Genomic DNA, 20023 nt, shown 5'->3' with positions numbered 1-20023 from the left:
TTACTCTATGAGGTTTTATTATACACTTTTAAACTTATTTTTACACTGGAATGTCATTAATATCCCACTATCTTTTACAGGGTAACAAAAGATTCAAATTAACCTTCCACTGCCCCAGCGCTGTCCACGCACTATCCCAAACCCCAACATTCTGAAAATACAAACAAACATTTTCATATAGTTCCTCCAACTAGACTGACAATCAGCGCTAAAACAACTCTGAACAAAGTCAACGGAACAGGTGCTGAGGTGTGTTGCTATTCACCAGACATGGGGAGGTTGGGTGGGGCCATGGGCCTGGGGCAGATTTCGGAGGCACTAGTCGCCCGTGTTCTGCATGAGAAAGTGCCTCATCGACTTGTGCTGTTAATTACCTTAGGATATACACTGATCAGCTGGGAAATTCTGGTTGAGTGCTATACTTTTGAGTTGGGTGCAAGGGAAATATGGAAAACCATTCTGATACTGAAAAGGCAAACGATTTTTGTTAGATGCTTAAAATGAAATTACCAGTTCACAGCAGTTGAAAACTTGCACAGATGCTTTAAAAGTGGCACAGTATTTAAATTACTTTTACCCTCGTAATACTTGCCTAACACGTGTTGAAAAAAACAGACACGACAGGCTTTTTGAACTTCATATCTTGGAAAAGGAGCAGATGCCGCATCTGATATATGTCCAATCACACTTGTATGATGTTCGTGAATGACGACTGACATGTAACGCGGTCTATCCTGAAGGTCATTTAATTTACTCAGACATCCAGACCCAACGGACTACAGATGGCCATTTAATTCACATTAAGTCCTAAAGCTTAAAATTTTGAGATTTAGGTATAACAAGCTCTGCTGGAAAGTTAATTTTTCAAGGAGGTGAACCAGGAATAAAATACACATACTGAATCTATTTTGATTAGGATACCATAAAGAAGTACAAAGGGACCATCAAGAGCTTGTGGAAAGACTGAAATCAGCCCAAAATTAGACCAACAGCAATGATTCTTCACCTATATGAAGCAACTTTTCTGATGTCAATCATTGCAGCAATTTGCTTATTTCCCAATTTCCCCTATATAAAACTATTTCAAAGGAAGAATTTTGCACACAGGCCATTTTAAAAGAACTAAAATTTAACAAGATGTTATATTTAACAAACATAATATATACAGCACTACTTGAGAATTCTTTTTGCTTTAAAAAGCTAAACAGACACTCAAGTCTCGGTAGGTCAGATTATTTACACAGAAGGAACACAACTTTTGCGAGCACCCTAGAAACAGCTTCTGAAGTCTGGTAATATCCAACAGAGTGAGGCAGCACATATTCTAGTACAGGTCCTAGTCACCATATTCACTGTAGTGTTTTAACAGTAACATCATATGTTTACCTTAGGAGGGCACAACTCGCTTAAATGAGGCCACTTTCTGCCTGAGGGCTGTGTCTGGTGAAACATGTGCGCGTGATTTTTTTTTAATGCTTTCCGACCAAAGCGAGAGTTAGAGAATTTGGAGAATGTAGTGACTGGTAATTTTGTTTCCCTTAAAACGGATTCCGCATGGCACACGCTGGGAACAACGTGTTGCACCCAGTCTGCCCCATTTGCATTAGCACCAGTGCCCCCCCAACCCCCATTACTTTCAGGAGTGATCCTCACAACCCCCACAATCTGGTTATGTTTTACAGTCCCCTCTTTGCTGATGCAGCACATTTTCTTGTTTCCTGTTCACTCTTACGCAGCATGTATATTTCATAGTTTCCTTTTCATCATATAAAGGTATAAATACACCAAATACTGTACACCATAGAGAGGAGGGCTTATGAAGAGCTCACTTCCATGGGTGTACTGTATGAGAACAGGCTAGTATCAAATTCTCCTCATTGATCTTGCTCCCCTGGGTCGATGGCCTCTCCTTTACAGTATCTCATACTTGTCAACGACCAAGGATGTCTCCATAGAGAATCTCACAGGGCTGTCTCCATCTACTTGAGCCACTTTGGTAACCTGAGGAGCAACCAGATAGGGAGAGGTTAATGGTCGTCAGGCACGCAAAGGACATCAAAAGGCCACACAGATCATGAAGAAGAATGCTGGACTTGCCTGTATGTCACAATAGTTGCTCTTAGAGACAAAGGAGACCTGGATGGGGAAAAAGTCACTAGGCTGACCAGCAACACTGAACTCCAGACTGCCCGTCTTGTTTTTGACATCGATGACAGGAAGACACCACTCTAGGATATTGCGACGGCCATCATGCCGGTACTCTCCATCCAAGTCACCAATCACTGGGGCTCCCACTCCTGACCTGTAGGGGTGAGGAAGCACATGTACATTAACACAATGCAGTGGAGTTTCAATAGCTGTCTGTGGAGGTCAGATTATAACTGCTGGTTTAAACAAACATTAAGCCCATTTTAATGCATTAGTCAAATGTGTTGCCATCCACACACACACAAACAACTCTGAGCCTGATCTATACTTTCCAAAAATATTCCCAAAATGCCATGTTCTTGTAATACATGAAGAGGGGAGGGGAGGGGAGGGAGGCAGCACAGGCACCACTCTTTTGTGGATGGAGTTTAACATCAGGAGTTCAGCCTCACTGAAAGTGTGCACATGATATGAGAATGCAGTACTCACGGAACTGGGATAGCAATGACAACGTCGTTGAGTTCCAAGCCTTCTTCTTGCAGCTCATACTCAATATTCACATCGCAGCCAGTGCCACTTTCAGAGGGCCAGCAATTTACTGCAGAAAACAGGGACAACTTAGAGATGTTCAGCTGAAAAAATAGGTTGCCATTACTTTATGTAGGGCTCACAAATGCACATACTATATACAGGACTACAGGAGCAAACAGAGTTCAAAATAGAAATTTAAGAACTGGACATTTTCCATGAACTCTTAGGCGGGACTGTAACAGACTGGAAATTAACTTACAGATATAAAACCAGTTCCACCTGCTGCCCACTGAGAGAGTACTGCTGCTCATTAAGCAGGCAGCTGCAACCTTTTTGGCAAACCTTGACCCCCAGTACAACGTAGCACCAAATAATAGAGAAGTGCTACCAAGTCTTAACCCAATGTGACAAGTTTTTTGATCTGCCACAGAGCCTCTTTTGCCCTATATTGTCCCTTGAAGTCCTAGTGATCTCTGGAGGTGCAGGCATGCGTGCCAGTATGTGTTGGGGGCCAGACTGGCTAACACCTTGCTATAACAGCATGATGATTGATGGCTGCCTCTGCTGGGCTTTCTGCAGTGGTTGTTCTAGCAAAGGAAAGAATCCAAAAACAACAAAAAAGACACACAGCGTTAACTCTGTCTGCCTCAGTAGCCACTTCTACTAATGGACTGTGATTCAGCCAATTCCCAGCCACAACTGGGAGCAAAGGGGCATGAAGCAGAATGGAAGGCGGGTTGGCTGGTTCACATTTTAAGGGGGGCGTAGCAATGTTGATACATAAGTGACAGAAGGGACTAACTTGTGAGAGGTATGAGGGACTCATCTGTGGTTTGCAGCCTCCACTTCAGCACTCCCACGTCATTATGGAGGGGGAAAGACTTGTCAGGGTTCTTCAGGCTGATCACGGACTCTGTTGTGAAAAGCTTCTTGTCCACATTGGGGTGGGTCTGGCAGAGCAAATTAGACCAAAGCAAATGAAATCACATTGCTGGGAAGGACACAGTATGAAATTACCTACAACAACCAAACTTCGATCTTAGCTGATGGGGGGGACTGGCTTCAACTACCCCCACTTCAGAACGCACCTGCAGCTGAATGCCCTTCTTGTCATTGTTGTTAACATGGAGTCGAATGCGGCCATTCTTCTCATCCGCTACCCTTAGGGTGATCATGCCCAGGACTTCCATGTTCTGTAGTCCCCCATCCCGCCCACAAGTCAGGGAGATCTTCTCTTCTATTCGCATGTGAACGCTGATTGACAAATGCACAATATAGGAAAAATTAATGCTGCTAAAAAGCTTTTTGGGCTTTGTGTTCAACACCTTATCAAATTGCCTTTTCCATCCAATGAAATAGAGCTGGAAGAACTATTTGAATAATTTGTAGATTCTTATAACAAAAGAACCAAGTTCTGTTCAGCTCTGCTTCATTTACATTTATTCACTTAGACGCTTTTGTCCAAAGCGACTTACAATGGATAATATGTAGTGTTACTAGCCCACACACCTTATTCATCAAGGTGACTACACTGCTAGATACACTACCTACAAGGGGTTACTCATCCATGCATCAGTGAAACATACTCACTCTGTGACACTCACACACTATGGGGGAACCTGAACAGAATGTCTTTGGACTGTGGGAGGAAACCGGAGCACCCAGAGGAAACCCACGCAGATAGGGGGGAGAACATGCAAACTCCACACAGACTGAGCGGGGATTGAACCCACATTTTCTCGCGCCACCCAGGCGCTGTAAGACAGCAGCACTACTCACTGTAGCGCCATTTCACTCTTTCCTTCAAAAGGATCTACCACCTGTTGTAAGCTGGTAACCTTTCAGCCATCTGTTACTTGATACCTTAATTTATAGTCTTCATACACTACCAATTCTCACAATGCAGTACAAAGGAGCTCCTTATTTCTGAATGCCAGTGTGAAGAGGACAAACATGAAAATGATATTATAAATGATAAACTGCTACAGCTTTGAGGATACCACAAGGGCAGCAAGGAGAACAAAAAAAAGTAGAAACAAAATACTGCTGTGCATCATTCAACAAGATGCATCAGGACACCCCTGATGCAGTGTTTACCTTTCCGTGTTGACTGGGGGAGCAAGGACTTTGGAGGCCTCAGATGGTCTCTTTCCTGCACTGGGCACCATGATGTTTTCTCCTTCAGACTTCAATTTGTCCACAAAATCATCAACCTCCTTACCCCTGGCACCCAGTTTTAGAGCCTTACTGGGAGCACTAGGTCTACAAGAGAAGCACATCAGTTCAATCAAAGTCACACTCCAGAACTGCTAACAAAAACATGCACATTTTACACAGTATTTCGCCAAGTTGTTGCACACCTTGCGGGTGCCGATGCCACCTTGGGCTTCTCGGGTTCAATAAGCGTGTCTGTGATAATGGTGGCCGAGTTGCTGCTAGTCATGCCTGAACTGCCAAAGCCTCCAAACCCAGGCGCTTTCTTTCCAGAACGCTCTGCATCACGACGTGCTTGCTGCAGCTCCTTGGCTTTCCGACGCATTTCTGCCTTTGCCTCACGTTCCTGAGTCTAGGGGATAAGGGGGTCATTTAAAAATACTGACCAACAGCAGTCTTCACTTCAAGACTCCCAGTGGGGTTAACTTTTATATAATTTTCCTCAGTTAGCAACAGTTTGCATTACACCATGATCTTCGTAAGTCTACAATTATAGTCATTAATATTAGCTTTAGTTGTCACTTCCCTCTAAAGTAACTTAGAATTAAAATTTAACATTTTGCTCAGGCCACTTCATAAAGTAAAATGCCAGTAGAAGCAGCCATTGCCATTTTATAATAACTATAAATGTATTTGGTTGTGCCCTGTGTAACTATAACCACTTGACTCATTAACTGACAGATTAACAGTATAAAGCAGTCTATATGTTACCAAGATTACCACCTATTAAATTCACACACTGATTTCAAGACTTACCTCCCTAACTGCACGAAACACCTTCTCCTCATGGGAGTCCATCTCCGTGAAGGTGCGAATCTGAGCCAAATTCACGTTCTCCCTGTAGCCCAGAGCTACAATCTCGTCAAAGGCAAAGATGAGGTCAAAACAATGCTCCGAGATCTCCCCTTCCTCCAGAACTCGACAATACTCAGGGATCTGCAGAGAACACGGACGGCTAGAATGACATCGCTGCAGTAAGTCAACAGATCTTTTCCGCCGCTCATGTTCATCTCGCTTTTCAAAAAGCGAAACCTTTACTCACATTGTCAATCTTATGGAGCAACAGACCTAATTACTGTCAGTACCTAACGTACACTTGAAGTGTCTTACCACACGGGAGAAGAGTCTGAGCGTTTCCAGGTCCTCCAGGATGTTGCTGTTCTTGGTTGTGATGAGCACCATGTACAGCTTTTCCAAAGGCTGGTAAACATAGCGCACGCTCTCCGTCTCGACAAACGTGTGCTGCTTGCCCGTGTTCATGAGCTTGGGGAAAGCTGCCAGCAAGCCTTCGATGCGCGTCCGTGTCATCTCGACAAACTGCCGCGACACAATGGCCTTACCTGCCTTGGTGCACACCGCTGCTGCCAACAGCACCTGCATTTGAGGGAACGTAAAGGGTGAGGGTTAAGAAGTCACACTCGAGAGGTTAGGGGTCTGGAGAGGTGGAGGATTGGAAGTTATGGTAGCACTTAAAAGATACATCAACTTATGACAAATGCATAACCATCTCCATTTTTTGTTACTGAAAAATCCTGCAGCTCAAGAATGATTTAAAAAAAAAAAAAACCAGCAACAGATTAAAAATATAACATGATTCACTGAAGTATCAGATATTTAAAAAGGCAGATAATATTCCATGTGGTCTTTCTTAGGAGAAATATGTGGCAGCAGCAGGGACTGTGGCATTAAGTTGTGGTCTTACAACCTCAAGGTTCCTGCTTCAAGTCCCCTTCTTGATCATGGAACGTAATGTCAAGTATTACAGTAAAAATACCCCGATTTTAATACGGCAAACCATGATGATCCAGTTGGTTGGACAACAAAGCTGGTGTGAATTTCCAGGTATATATATGCTGACCCATTACCAAATAAAAACAGCAAGCAAAATACCATTCCGATTCTCTCAACCTCCTCATGTGCAACACGAACTCCCTGAGAAACTTGAGTGAATCAATGAACACAGCGAGAAAAAGGCGGTAAACACACGGCTGTCGGTTCAGTCAACAACAGATTAGATGACAGACAATGATTTTTTTTTTCCCATACGACACCTCAGACTGTCTCTGTCACAGGCACAGCGGAGGCAGACAACTTGCTTCATTCAGCCCTAAGAGTGGCGGAGAGCCGGGCGGACCGCGGTGGCCGCTACACCACACGGCTAACTCAGCTGCTCGGCCCGGGCCGCGGCGGAGCTCCGTAGCGGATGAGCAGGCTAGTCGCTAAGCTAGCATTAGCACCTAGTGACTAGCCACAGCCAACCCATCGCCGGCACTGCGCGTCGCTCCATCTATAAACAACCCGCGCAGACAGACACCGAACTGCACCCGAACACTGACATGATAGGTTCGTTTTTTTAACCTACGGTGTTGTCACAGCGACTTTTATTTCCCTACGGAACCACCCAAACCGGAACAAAAAAAAGAATGGAGTCGGTCATTTTCTCGTCGTTGTTAATAACTACAGACCATACCAATACCCACCATGTTCGGTCCAAACGGTCGATTCTGTCCTTAAAATGCTGGCTTCGTCGGCCCGATTCAGTATCAGTGCTTAGAACTCCACTGTTTGGCAATATTCCGTCTGCTGTATCCGAGGAGCTCCGCCACCAGCGGCTCCAATATGGCAGCAGTCCACGGCCACGTCTTCAACCGGAAGTGACCAAGACATGGGTCACGGGGGCGGAGCCAACCGCACACAGTGAACACGTGGAAGTTGGAACATCAGCAGCGGCGTATAGGGCGTTGTTCGGTGCTGTGTTACCACGTGGTTCTGGGGAACATATATGCGTCTTACATATTTTTTCATTTTTATTACTCATTTAGGTTGGTACATATTTGTGCTTTATCTTAATTAAATCATCTTATAGTAGTTAATAAAAGTGTATCCACTAAAGGGGCAGCATGGTGGCACAACGAGTAGTGCTGCTGTTTCACACAGCCTGGTTATCGATGGTGGGAGAGGACATGGGTTCGATCCTCACTTAGCTGAGGGGAGGCTGTGTGGAGTTTGCATGTTCTGCGTGGGTTTCCTCCTACAGTCCAAAAGGCATGCTGTTCAGGTTCATCTATAGTGAGTCTCAGCAAGAGTATGTTCTACTGATGTATGGATGAGTGACCCCCCCCATTGCTGAAAGTAGTGTCTCTAGCAGTGTAAGTCACCTTGCTGAATAAGGTGTATGGGCTGATAACACTACCTAGAGTTTACTTGAAGTTGCTTTGGAGAAAAGTGTCTGTTAAATAAATGAATGGGAAGTGAAACATCTTTCATTTTTCTCCCAGGAAAAAAAGAAAAACATACGTTAGAGATAGTTGCAAATCCTGCTCCCAGATGATCTGTAAAAAATAGTGCAGCAAAAGTGAATTCAGGCATAACTTGAGGCATGGTGACATCAGAAAGTGTCACATCCAATTGTTTATAATCATAGTCCATCAAATTTATTTGAGATGTTTTAAACAAAGTCGTAAGGGGGTGCGGTGGCGCAGTGGGTTGGACCACAGTCCTGCTCTCCGGTGGGTCTGGGGTTCAAATCCCGCTTGGGGTGCCTTGCGACGGACTGGCGTCCCGTCCTGGGTGTGTCCCCTCCCCCTCCGGCCTTACGCCCTGTGTTACCGGGTTGGCTCCGGTTCCCCGTGACCCTGTATGGGACGAGCGGTTCTGAAAATGTGTGTGTGTGTGTGTGTGTGTGTGTGTGTGTGTGTGTGTGTAAACAAAGTCGTTTTCTCCCTCCACCTAACAAATTCAGATATAGTATGTGGTCGGGTATATTTTTACATTTAATCCGTCTTATGGTTCGTAATGAAACTTAAGTTAGTAATAACTATACCATTTAATAAGAATAAATGCACCATTCTTTTGAGAAAAGTGATGACTAAATAAGTGTACGAACAAAAGTTGTTGTTTCTCATAGTCTGATGGAAAATCTATCAAATTGTCCATAAAAATAAGGTTATTTTACCATTTAAACGTTAAAAGCGGTTATTTTTACGTTCTACGAAAAGGGCTGTCAAACTCGTTTCAAACTGGCCAAATATGAATCATGGCGTCTGCGGTGGCCTCGTTTAATGCATCACATTTTGTATAATACAGACAATGACTAGCAGTTATTCACTGGTATTTAAAAGTCATTAAACCTATATCCAGGCATAGTCCAGGACGCAATATTGTTCTTTTATGTTTGCACAAAAACAACCTCTGAGAAGGTGGTGGTGGTGGTGGTGGTGGTGGTGCTGGGGGGGAGGGGGGGTCCTTGAAAAATCGTCTATTATTATTAAATGTTTCGCTAAATCATTTCTGGAGGTTATTAATAGATTGAACGATTCAGGGATACCTGCTATGCCGCAAAAAACCTTCCGTATGGTTGACATCCCTACAATTATCCACTTGTGTTTATTTCACTCATCTTTGTTATTTTTACAATTACATTTACATTGACATTCATTCACGTAGCAGATGCTTTTCTCCGCGACGTACATCTCAAGAGAAATACAATGTGTGCATGATGACATTAGGAGAAAGAGACATAGAGCATGCAGATGTGTGACCCTTACGTAAAGTTAGTTTGTTTCTTTCTTTCCAAGGGGGTGCGGTGGCGCAGTGGAGCAGTGGGTTAGACCGGGTCCTATTTTCTGGTGGGTCTGGGGTTCGAGTCCCGCTTGGGGTGCCTTGCGATGGACTGGCGTCCTGTCCTGGGTTTGTCCCCTCCCCCTCCGGCCTGCGTTGCCGGGTTAGGTGCCGGTTCCCCGCGACCCCGTATGGATGAGTGGTTCAGAAAGTGTGTTTCTTTCCAGTATATGCTGCAATATTCACCGCACGAGCAGCTGCGTAAAACTCAATAGACGATTCCTGATCACCTTCCGACAATATTTTTTACTGAGATACACAAACACGTACAATACTAGGAGAGTAACGACTGTCTGAGCATCATAATCATAAAGTTATGGTGCATATTTACACCTTAGCTGAAGAGGTGAGTTTTCAGACCCTTTTGCGTCTTAACGACCACATTGTGATGGTAATGGGGAGGATCAGGCATTTAATTGTTTAGTGATCTTTTTTCGTGTTGCCGGGTAGGCTCCGGTTCCCCGTGACCCTGTATGGGACAAGCGGTTCTGAAAATGTGTGTGTGTGTGTGTGTGTGTGTGTGATCTTTTTTTTCTTTACCCGATTTGAAAGGTCAAAAAATGAACCGAACGTTCACCCCAAATTCGTAGAGCTGATGAGACACACAGCTGTTACAGCTAAACGATGTGTTTCACGCACATATCTCTGTTCAACTGTGCTCTACCAATATTATACCTCCTACTCTCACAAGGATGAGCGGGGGGGAAATGCGATGTATTAAAACGCAAATATTGCGCTCCTCACTACACGACGAGATGACGTCACAGCGAAACGTCAGCTGTGAGCGTGTCTTCGCCCGTCGACCTCCAGGCCTGCAGGTGGCAGCATAGAGTTAAAACAATTCGGCTGCGTGCGTTTCGCAGCGACGATGAAGGCGAGCTCTTTCGCACGTGCTGTACGCGCAAGAGACCAACTGTCAGAGGTCGTAACGGGGAGACGTGTGTTTAATCGCAGACTGGGGGCGCAGACACTTAATAGCGGCGCAGAGGTGCGGAGGGATGTCAGTTCACAGCGCTCAGGTGGGTAAACCTGCCTAACTAGAGCCCGCCCACTGTGACGAAAAACGACCGATTCTCATAAATGTATTTTTGGCAGCTTAACTTAAGTAGCGCTGCGGACGACGATGAGCAGAGCCGGGCCGCGCCGTCGAAGCGCTGGTTTTAATTAAGACACTGACAGTATTACCAGAAGGGAGAATAAAACAGGCGGATTTCAGTGCGACTTGCTTAGTTTCTGTCATGTGGTTGGTAAAAAAGACACGTAATGTCATTAATAGAGCTGACTGGTGATCCTACATGTCAACACTTAGACCTAATGACGTGACCTCATGTTTTTGTCACAGTAGCAGGAGCCCAGCAGCAGTAGCTGATCGGACTCAATAGGGAACACCCCCACCCCCACCCCCCCCCTTCCAGCCCATAACCATTAGATAGTTTCTGTTGGTAATACTATTAGTTGTTGGTCTCACCATGATCCAGATTCTGTCCATGTTTGGGCCAACCTGCTGGTTTTTACTGTTGGCTGAAAAAGCTCTTCCTTTCCTTTCAAACTGTGGTTGTGTGTTTCTGGTACTGTAAGAAAGAACTATAGTTTGTTAGAGTCTTCTTTTTTAATTTTAATACTTTTTTTTTCCACAGGAGGGGAATGGCAATGTCAGAAGGGTTATGAGGATTGGGACCAGGAAGAGTCAGGTAGGATGGCAAGGGATCAAGTGTTCTGAAGGACCAGTCCAGTTATATCTCTCACACACACACACATACACACAGTGACAGAAACCGCTTGTCCCAACTGGGGTCGCGGCGATCCGGAGCCTAACCCGGCAGCACAGGGCTCAAGGCTGGAGGGGGAGGGGACACACCCAGGACGGGATGCCAGTCCATCAAAAGGCACCCCAATCAGGACTCGAACCCCAGACCCACCAGAGAGCAGGCAGAGGCCAAACCCACTGTGCTACCGTGCCTGTCTTACCAGTCCAGTTATTCACATTTTAATGATTTCTTATAAAATGTAGTTAAAACAAGTCCTAGAAATGTTTAAAACTATTAAACGTTGGTGCTCTGCATTGTACTTGAGCTCATTTAAAATCAAATAATTTAATTTGTACTGGATAAATCTTTATTTGCTACAGGATGTAGTGTAATGGTTAGAGCTGCTGTCTTTGGACCCAAAGGTCGCAGGTTTGATCCGCACCTCTAGCTGTAGTACCCTTGAGCAAGGTACTTACCTTCAATTTTTCCTTTAAAATTACCTAGCTGTATGAACTGTAGGTTGATTAACATTGTAAGTTGCTTTGGAGAAAAGCATCAGTAATATGAATAAATGCGAGAAGTGTTGCATTTTAATTTGTTCAGTGTCTAATACATTTGTGTTTATAAGGCCTTTTTGTATGGGTATGGTTTTGGTTTATTCACCAATTTCTGTATTCCAGCTGGCTCGCATACAAACTGACAGTGTGGCAGGGAAACTGAAAGAACTGTACCCAGATGTCCACCTCGAAATAGGTGAGAAGTGTATGGTTCGGTTTTATTTCTGAGCAGAAGTAATTGGAGTGTAATGAAGAGGTCTAGACGTTTTTTTAAAGCTCAGGTGGTATTGCAGTTGAATCTTTTATTTTATTTTTTTTTTTTACGTTTCCTAGTTGCCATGTCCACAGTTGGGGACAAAATCCTGGATAAAGCCTTGTCAAAGGTAAATTAGGGTTTTTTCAAAAATAGCAGTTATAAGTGAAGTTGAAGTGGTGTATATATCTTTACAGGGGCATTACCACATGGGTCTTTATAATGAATGAAAAATGCAATGTTCACCTGAAAAGGGAATTGTTAGAGATGTTAATTTTGCTTCCTTTAGATTGGAGAGAAGAGTCTTTTTACAAAGGAGCTGGAGAATGCTCTGGAAAGGAATGAGTAAGCCTTCCCTCAGCACACAATCAAACCAAAGACATGTGAAATACCAGTTCTCTAAGATCCACTTTTCTCTTCTGTTTGGTAGGTTTGCATCCAGCTCTTTTCCAGATAAATGTTTGAGCTCTTTACAAGGACGTGTATAATTTTGACAAGAACTGGGCTTAGTTATGATGTACGGCTCATGCCTCCTGTGTGGTCCTTGCCTCTCAGGGTGGACCTGGTAGTTCACTCTCTTAAGGACCTGCCTACCTCGCTGCCACCAGGATTTACTATTGGAGCTGTGCTCAAGTGAGTAGCTGCCCCAAAGCAGTTTGTCCTCTTTCTGTCTAAGCTTAGGTTGTTATTGTTTATTGCAAGAGGCTGCTATTTATAGATATTAGTTTTAAGAACTGCACATTAAACTTCTGATGTTGCAATGTGCACAGATGCTCATAACAATATCATAAATTAATATAAAAAGGATGTAAATTCTCATTTTGGAAATTGATTTTTCATCTTGGTGGATGTCCATGAGTAATTGCAGCCTACTCATTACTGTAAAATGGAAATGATTTTGTTTAGGCGTGAAACTCCCTATGATGCTGTCATCCTACACCCAAAGAAAGCAGGACTGACGCTGGACACTCTGCCAGAGGGAAGGTAAAAACAAGCACACAAGAAAGGCTAATGTGTAGCACACGTGGATTAAGACACCATACTGGTGACCAGAAAGTTGTACATTGAGGGAAAAAAAAATGACTTAATTGTAATTATTTGTTTTATTGCATATGAAGCTGTATCAATAAGTAAAATTGTTAACTGTAAGCAGCACTTTACCCACACACACACACTGTCTGAAACCGCTCGTCCCAAGCGGGGTTGCGGCAAACCGTAGCCTAACCCGGCAACGCAGGGCACGAGGCTGGAGGGGGAGGGGACACACCCTGGACGGGACGCCAGTCCATCACAAAGCACCTAAGCAGGACTTAAACCCCAGACCCACCAGAGAGCAGGCCCTTGGCCAAACCCGCTGCGCCACCGCACCCCTGGGTAATACAGCTAATCAAATAATGAAAAACGATGCACATGTAGCCCTTGAGTTATGAAATATACGATTTACTAAAATCTGGAAATTTCATTGGCCGTTACATTAATTGTATAATTTTTGCTTCCTGACATTTGGTTTTAACGTCTAAAGACGACTGCTCCTTGTGCTGTACGAAAACAGTAGCTGGCCACGCTGTCACAAGGCACCGTATTTGTTACCGTTTGGGTCTTTGTCGGTGTTTGGGTGTCTAGCATTGACTGCATTTTAGTTTTAAAACTTTGTGATCAAGTTACTTTTTATTTAAACTGACTAGCAAGCAAAAAAGTGAATACTCTGATAGTGCTGAAAGTAGAAAACAAAAGACAGTAGATTTAGAAATGAAAGTGAAAATAATTGTTTGGTATGAAAATATAATACTGTACTCTTATATCCTGCTGGGGGGTGCGGTGGCGCGGTGGGTTGAACCGGGTCCTGCTCTCCAGTGGGTCTGGGGTTCGAGTCCTGCTTGGGGTGCCTTGTGATAGACTGGCGTCTCGTCCTGGGTGTGTCCCCTCCCCCTCTGGCCTTGCGTTGCCGGGTTAGGCTCCGGCTCCCCGCAACCGTGTATCGGACAAGCGGTTTGAGATGTGTGTGTGTCTGATCATGGATAATCAGTGAAATTAGCAAAATTTTTTTTTTTTTTTTTAAAAGGCCATTTATCCAACATGGCAGTTATGCATGTTAATTGGTTATATGTCCTTATAGTTCATAAAATATAGTATAAGGGAATTTTCTACTTACAATGAAGTCAACTTACTAAAGGGTGATCAGAGTAGAATCCTCTTGTAAATCAAGGACCACCATATATGATTAACTTTTGTGGCTAAGTTGAGGTGCATTTAGTTTAAAGAAATAAGTGGCTTGATTGGTTTTAAATTTTCCCACACCTTTACCTTACCTTGTAGTGTGATCGGCACCAGCTCCCTGCGTCGGGCAGCTCAGCTGAAGAGAAGGTTTCCTCACCTCGAGTTCAAAGACATTGTATCCTTTTAAGATGTTTTTGGGAGTTGAGACATTTACATTTATTTATTTACCAGACACTTGCATTACACCATCTAGATCTCTGTCTGTTGCTGTAATATTAACCTTAAAGGTTTTTAGCTTCGTGCTTGATTTCTGAGCTGTTCTTTGGCACTGAGTGAATTAGTACTTCATTTACAAGGTACTACCTGACTTTAGAGTATTTAACAGTGACTGAAGGCTGCGGGTGGCTTAAACTAAGTTTGAGAGGTGTCATGTTGATGTGCGGGGTGTAATTGCTTGACCTCAGTCTTAGAGAGGGAACCTCAACACACGCCTGAAGAAACTGGACGATCATGATGACTATTCTGCCATCATCCTGGCTGCTGCTGGACTGCGTCGCCTGGGGTGGGAAAGCCGGATTAGCCAGGTATCTTCCATCACATCAGCCACCAGACCTCACATTTTAAGGAGAGTTTATTCCAGCCGCTTTCCCCTTGTTTGACAAAACTTGGGGAAAGTCTTTCCTCTCGCTGATCCTCTTCCTCTGTTTGTACTGCTGTCTCACAGATCCTGACACCTGACGATTGTATGTATGCAGTCGGACAGGTGGGTAAATTTTGCCTGGGGATCAAGCTTGTGAGTGAGTTTGAGGGCCAACGGGGTGGTGACCTCCTGCAAAATGTAGGCATAAGAGGAAATGTTTATCATCACGCCTGTGTGTCACTGTCTTTGTTAGTATTCCGTCACGACAGCAGCCTGGTGGAGAGTGTCCTGTTCACACCCTTTTGGCAAAGTTGCGAAGCAGGCATCTCTCTGGGGTTCTCTCGCAGGGTGCTCTGGCAGTTGAGGCGAGGGCTGGAGATGAGGACATCCTGAAGATGCTGTCTGTGTTGAACGACACCGACACCGTGTTACGCTGCGTCGCCGAGAGGGCTTTCCTGAGACACCTGGCAAGTCTTCCAGCTTCCTTGAGGCAGAATCTCATGGGTCTCATACATAAGTAGACACACACATACACCTTCTGAAGGAATGCTTGGAGCATTGGACACTCGAATGGACTGGGTCTTTAAATTTCAAGACCACATCTTTACCAACTTTGTATATAGCTGTGTTGTTTGTGACTTACTGGCATTGCTAGCGGAACAGGTGTTTTACTTTAAAAGTATCCGTTCTCATAGTGAAGTATGCTTTACTTTCCTTTCCTCTCTCAGGAGGGGGGCTGCAGTGTGCCGGTTGCAATCCACAGTGAAGTGAAGGAATCCCAGGTAGTCATCACCTCCTACATCAAAATCCACGTTGCTTCTGTCAGAACGCTGCATTAAGCACCTGTAATGGAGTGCGTTATTTCCAGTTTCTCTACACTTTCCCAACGCATGGAAATGCTGAGTTGTCAGTTACACCTTTAATGACTTTTAGTAGCCTTTATTTATTTTAATGTGTGTCATGATATTATAACATAGGGAAATGACTAATTGTCTTGTTTTAACTTTGACATTGTACCTTGAGGCACCTACTGAGTCCTTGTTTAACTAGATCTGCAGAAGCACCCCACGGATGCTGTGCAATGACACACTCTTCCCTCACTCTCTGCTGCTTGGTTAAGCCCACCTGACCTTTCTGGGTCAATAACTGGAGAATTTACCAGGTGGCTACAGCCATCTGTTCTACCGCACCTGCGCTCAGAATCCTGCACTCCATAGCAGGACCCATATTCTGTGTTCTAAGTACACTTCTCTTTGTAGAACTAGGTGCCACATCCGTTACACAGTCCGTTTCTTGCTCTGTATACTTTCCAATTTGTGACATGAGTTGTGTTTAATTTTATACAGGGTATAATAGTTCCAGTTTGCCACACCCACAAAATATCCCAAGTCAGTACCTCATCGTTGTCTGCAATGATGAACTCCCCACAGTCTGGGCTGACCTTCAGAAAACTTACAGCACCAGTTTCTGTAGCTGAGTTCCAACTGGGTTCCACATAAGGGCAGCATGGTGGCACAGATCTGCATTCAGTCTGTGTGGAGTTTGCCTGTTCTTCCTGTGTCTGCATGGGTTTTGTCTGGGTGCTCTGGTTTCCTCCCACAGTCCAAAGACATGCTGTTCGGGTAGATAGGTGACGCCAGGTCACCCGTAATGGGTAAGTGGACAGAGTGTGTTTCACTCTGTATGAATGATTGACCCATTGTAAGTAGTGTATTTAGCACTGTAAGTCACCTTGGTGAATAAGGTGTGGGTTGATAACACTGCATAATGTTCTTCGGAAGTCACTTTGGGGAAAAGCATCTGCTAAATGAAGTAACATAAATGTAAACAATCCCCAAAAAGAAAAGGCAGCAATACTTTTTCTTTCTTTTTTCTTCCAAACTTCCAAAATAAATTTCCTTCAGTGAAAAATAAATGCAATAACATCGTACAGAATACAGCACCTGGAAACAACTGAAAACAAATGGCTGTTTACACACCAGTGTGTTTCACACTGGCCTTTCTAGGTGTGCAGAAAGAAAATTACATTGACACTCCTTATATGACAAACTCCTGGCAACTATTCTTCATAAAAAAAGCACTACAGCTCTCTTAAATATTCAAAGGCTCTAGTTACACAATACAGTTAATGACACTTATCATGAACGCTGCTACCAGAGCGTGCTCCATAATGTGCACGCAGCGACCTTGGATAGCTTAATTCTTTCCATTATCTTGTCAAAGTTAAGCACATTAACCATTGCATTTTCTTCCAGAAATGTGCAACAGATGCAGTCTCAGAATATTGGCAGGATGGTAAATTGCAACCGAATTTTACTTAAACGGAACTGTGTAACAACAGATGACTGTGTGGAGGGCATCCTGCTAGTTTCTCTCTACTGAACAGTAATCAAAGAAACGATTGCACGATTCATTGAACTGTTTTACGGGACCAGTGGTTAACGCTTCAAATAAATATACGTAGTCCCTGATGCGATCGTCGTGAGCCCCTTCAGTCATCAGATTGTTCAGTTATGGTGCATAAAGATACCCTTTTAAGGGGCCTGTTAGTAACTCCTCAACAAAGTGATGCACAGGGTGTATTGAGTACCTTGAGTCATTGCACTATTTTATCTTTTTTATTTTTGTTCTCTTGTAGCTTGATTTATTTTTTTTTTGTTTGATTTATTTTCAAATTATTTATTATTATTTATAACTGTGCTTTATGTTGAACTGTTGTGTGTAAATTTCCCTGCAATGGTTAATAAAATATTATTCTATCAGAACTTAAGTTTAGAACTTGTTGAGCTTTTGATCTTGTACTGATTACTTATTTCAGAGAATAACACACAGTTTTCCTCTCTGTCAGTCATCTGAATGCATGTATAATGAATGGAAATCCTGTGTAGACTGATGGGGGGGATATAATTAAACTTGGAATTCATACCAATCCCCTTAGTAATGTAAGCAGAGATCTAGATGTAATATTCTGTATTCTTGGAGAACACTGGAGAAGCTACTTCCTCAGCACCAGTAACAGATTTCTATTCCACTTTAACATACCCATAGTCCCTCTCAGCAAATTACAAAGAGAGCAATCTGTGGTTGAGTCAATCTTGGATTTTTATGCTGATAGTTGTGCACTTTTGTTTTCTCAGCTATATTTGACTGGAGCTGTATACAGCCTGGATGGCTTGGACAGCCTGAAGGAAACCATGCAGACCAGCTTCACAACAGAGAACCAGGTACACTGGACCCTTGAATTTCTTTCTTTTCCTTTTGTAACTAATAATGTTCTGAACAGGTGATAAATTATCTGTAACATCACAGAATGATTCTGCTGCTGTTTATGGTTATGAGACTGGTATTTATGCTTGTAATTCACTTTATTGTTCAATAAGACTGAGTGCATACATATATTTTGGTGTAAATCTGAGCCGTACTCTTGTTCTGCTGTGCAAGGTGGAGGAGAGAGTTCACGTGGGCATCACGGCCCGTACCGTGTTAACATCTGCCCAGGATGCCGCTGAGAAGCTGGGGACAGACCTAGCAGCACTGCTACTCCATAAAGGAGCCAAGAAAATCTTATCTGTGGCCAGGCAGCTCAATAATGCCCGTTAAAATTCCTAAAGCTCTCATGGAGAGGAACAGCATGACACTGCAACCTGCAGGAAACCGTAACCCAGCTATACTACAGATGTGGGATTGGGATCCCTCGAGTCCCCGATGTATCAAGGTGACAGCAAATCTGTTGTGTATTTGTCTTCTCAACCTTGAAGCCTCAGTAGACATAAGCGGAGATCTCTCTGGCATTATTCTTCAAAGACCCACAGAATGTTTCTTTTTTTTTCCATGTTTATGAAAAAAAGTCATCTAAGGCTAGAGTACCAACAGTGTGCCAAGAGCAATAAAATGTTTTTGACTATGACTACAAAGAAAAAGTAAAAATGTAAGGAGAAACAACCTTTTGAATTTGGTAATGCTTATGAACTGAAGGGTATAAAGTGCTACTCAGGTATAATATGCAGAACGAATGTATGAAATAACCTTTTCTAGTTCTTTGTTCAGGAGATTGGAAAATGAGTAATACTTAAGTCAAAAACTTTTAATTTACTATAGAGTTGTCTGCTCAGGATGTACCATGAAAACCTTGCATTTGACCCAGTATGAGGTGCACAATTGGCATCATAAGTGGTTTACTGAGTATTCAGTGTTTTGGCAAAGCTGGTGTAAATAGCACTTTGGAAGAGTTCATGCAAACTACAATTAATACATTATCTTGTATTTTTGGGCAAGTTCAGATTGTGTCATAGTTATAAATCAAAATATTGCTTGAAAGTCATTGTATTAGATGTTTGTACTCTTTTCTTAACTCCTAGCAAATTATCTGAAAGTTTTATGTTGTAAACAATTCCCCAAAAATTGAGTTTTAAGTGTTTTTATAACCCTTATTGTTGCATCCTCTGGTATTGTAATGAAATCACTTCTGCTGGAATAAAATTTTCTTCTAAAGTTTTATCATCTTTGTATTTCTAAGTTGAAACTTGGTGCTGTAAACATTCACTGCAGCTGGTGACAGTTGTAAAAAAAAAAAAAAAAAAAAAAAAATGTGCACACCTGCTTTGTGGTTGTTTAGTAGGAAACATCTGTGTCATGATCCATTTACTTTAATACATCAGCCACAGAAGTGTCCTTAAAGTGATCAGCACTTATGTAGTATACATGTCACCATTTTTATGGTCATGTGACCTAAATATGCACCAAAACTACCCCCTATTATATTCTATGCTTAATCAGGGCAACTTGGAGAAATTCCCTCCTACAGTAGTGGTCCTCTTCAAGCTAATTACCATAGTATGACTACCTGCTGTAGAAATAGCTAAATATCTTTGGAATAATTTCAACATTCTATAGCCTCTCCTTAAAATTTAATGGGTAGGTATGACAGAGCTAGCTTTGAGCCTTTATGGACACACACCCCTCCTTGCTCCTGTTGCATCTTGCTACTTGCCCTCCACTACTTACACTGTTTTAACAGATACAGCACTTTAAAAAGCTAAGTAAGTGTAGTAAAGATTGTTGAGCAACACATACATACAGAAAACACGTTGTCCAC

The 20023-nt window shown here is 43.1% G+C and overlaps 2 protein-coding genes across 4 annotated transcripts; one reads left to right on the top strand and one right to left on the bottom strand.

Moving 5' to 3' along the window:
- Positions 1 to 7524, bottom strand: arcn1a (archain 1a). Its single transcript, XM_018755602.2, has 10 exons — positions 7374 to 7524; positions 6004 to 6267; positions 5650 to 5829; positions 5040 to 5245; positions 4777 to 4941; positions 3768 to 3933; positions 3482 to 3629; positions 2638 to 2746; positions 2098 to 2302; positions 1 to 2001 (listed from the first exon to the last, which is right to left on the bottom strand). Exons 1-10 carry the CDS (start codon positions 7374 to 7376, stop codon positions 1912 to 1914), a joined length of 1536 nt encoding a protein of 511 aa, XP_018611118.1. The 5' UTR covers positions 7377 to 7524; the 3' UTR covers positions 1 to 1911.
- A 2825-nt stretch (positions 7525 to 10349) lies between these two features.
- hmbsa (hydroxymethylbilane synthase a) lies at positions 10350 to 19379 on the top strand. Of its 3 annotated transcripts, none has more exons than XM_018755606.2 (14): positions 10350 to 10532; positions 11151 to 11204; positions 11942 to 12014; positions 12152 to 12201; positions 12361 to 12416; positions 12627 to 12704; positions 12978 to 13055; positions 14388 to 14463; positions 14786 to 14872; positions 15013 to 15051; positions 15276 to 15395; positions 15657 to 15710; positions 18066 to 18152; positions 18370 to 19379. In XM_018755606.2, exons 1-14 carry the CDS (start codon positions 10512 to 10514, stop codon positions 18526 to 18528), a joined length of 1032 nt encoding a protein of 343 aa, XP_018611122.1. In that variant the 5' UTR covers positions 10350 to 10511; the 3' UTR covers positions 18529 to 19379. The 3 variants fall into 3 exon arrangements, with proteins under 3 accessions (XP_018611122.1, XP_029106911.1, XP_018611123.1); XM_029251078.1 differs by having other exon boundaries at positions 14759 to 14872; positions 18370 to 19378; XM_018755607.2 differs by lacking the exons at positions 10350 to 10532; positions 11151 to 11204; positions 11942 to 12014; positions 12152 to 12201 and having other exon boundaries at positions 12502 to 12704; positions 14759 to 14872; positions 18370 to 19378.
- The last annotated feature ends 644 nt before the right edge of the window (positions 19380 to 20023 follow it).

This window comes from Scleropages formosus, chromosome 4 (assembly GCF_900964775.1).
Source record: "Scleropages formosus chromosome 4, fSclFor1.1, whole genome shotgun sequence".
Classification (NCBI taxonomy): domain Eukaryota; kingdom Metazoa; phylum Chordata; class Actinopteri; order Osteoglossiformes; family Osteoglossidae; genus Scleropages; species Scleropages formosus.
Note: the sequence above shows the minus strand (reverse complement) of the source record. Positions and strands in the feature narration are given on the sequence as shown.

Excerpts from the sequence above, each read along its gene's own strand:
- arcn1a (XM_018755602.2), bottom strand. Across the intron at positions 4,942-5,039 it reads GTGGCATCGGCACCCGCAAG|ACCTAGTGCTCCCAGTAAGG; the intron begins GTGTGCAACAAC and ends CTTCTCTTGTAG. Across the intron at positions 2,303-2,637 it reads GTCATTGCTATCCCAGTTCC|GTCAGGAGTGGGAGCCCCAG; the intron begins GTGAGTACTGCA and ends TCACCCCTACAG.
- hmbsa (XM_029251078.1), top strand. The coding sequence starts at position 10,512 with ATGTCAGTTCACAGCGCTCAG. Across the intron at positions 12,202-12,360 it reads TGGATAAAGCCTTGTCAAAG|ATTGGAGAGAAGAGTCTTTT; the intron begins GTAAATTAGGGT and ends TGCTTCCTTTAG. Across the intron at positions 15,396-15,656 it reads GGGCTTTCCTGAGACACCTG|GAGGGGGGCTGCAGTGTGCC; the intron begins GCAAGTCTTCCA and ends TTCCTCTCTCAG.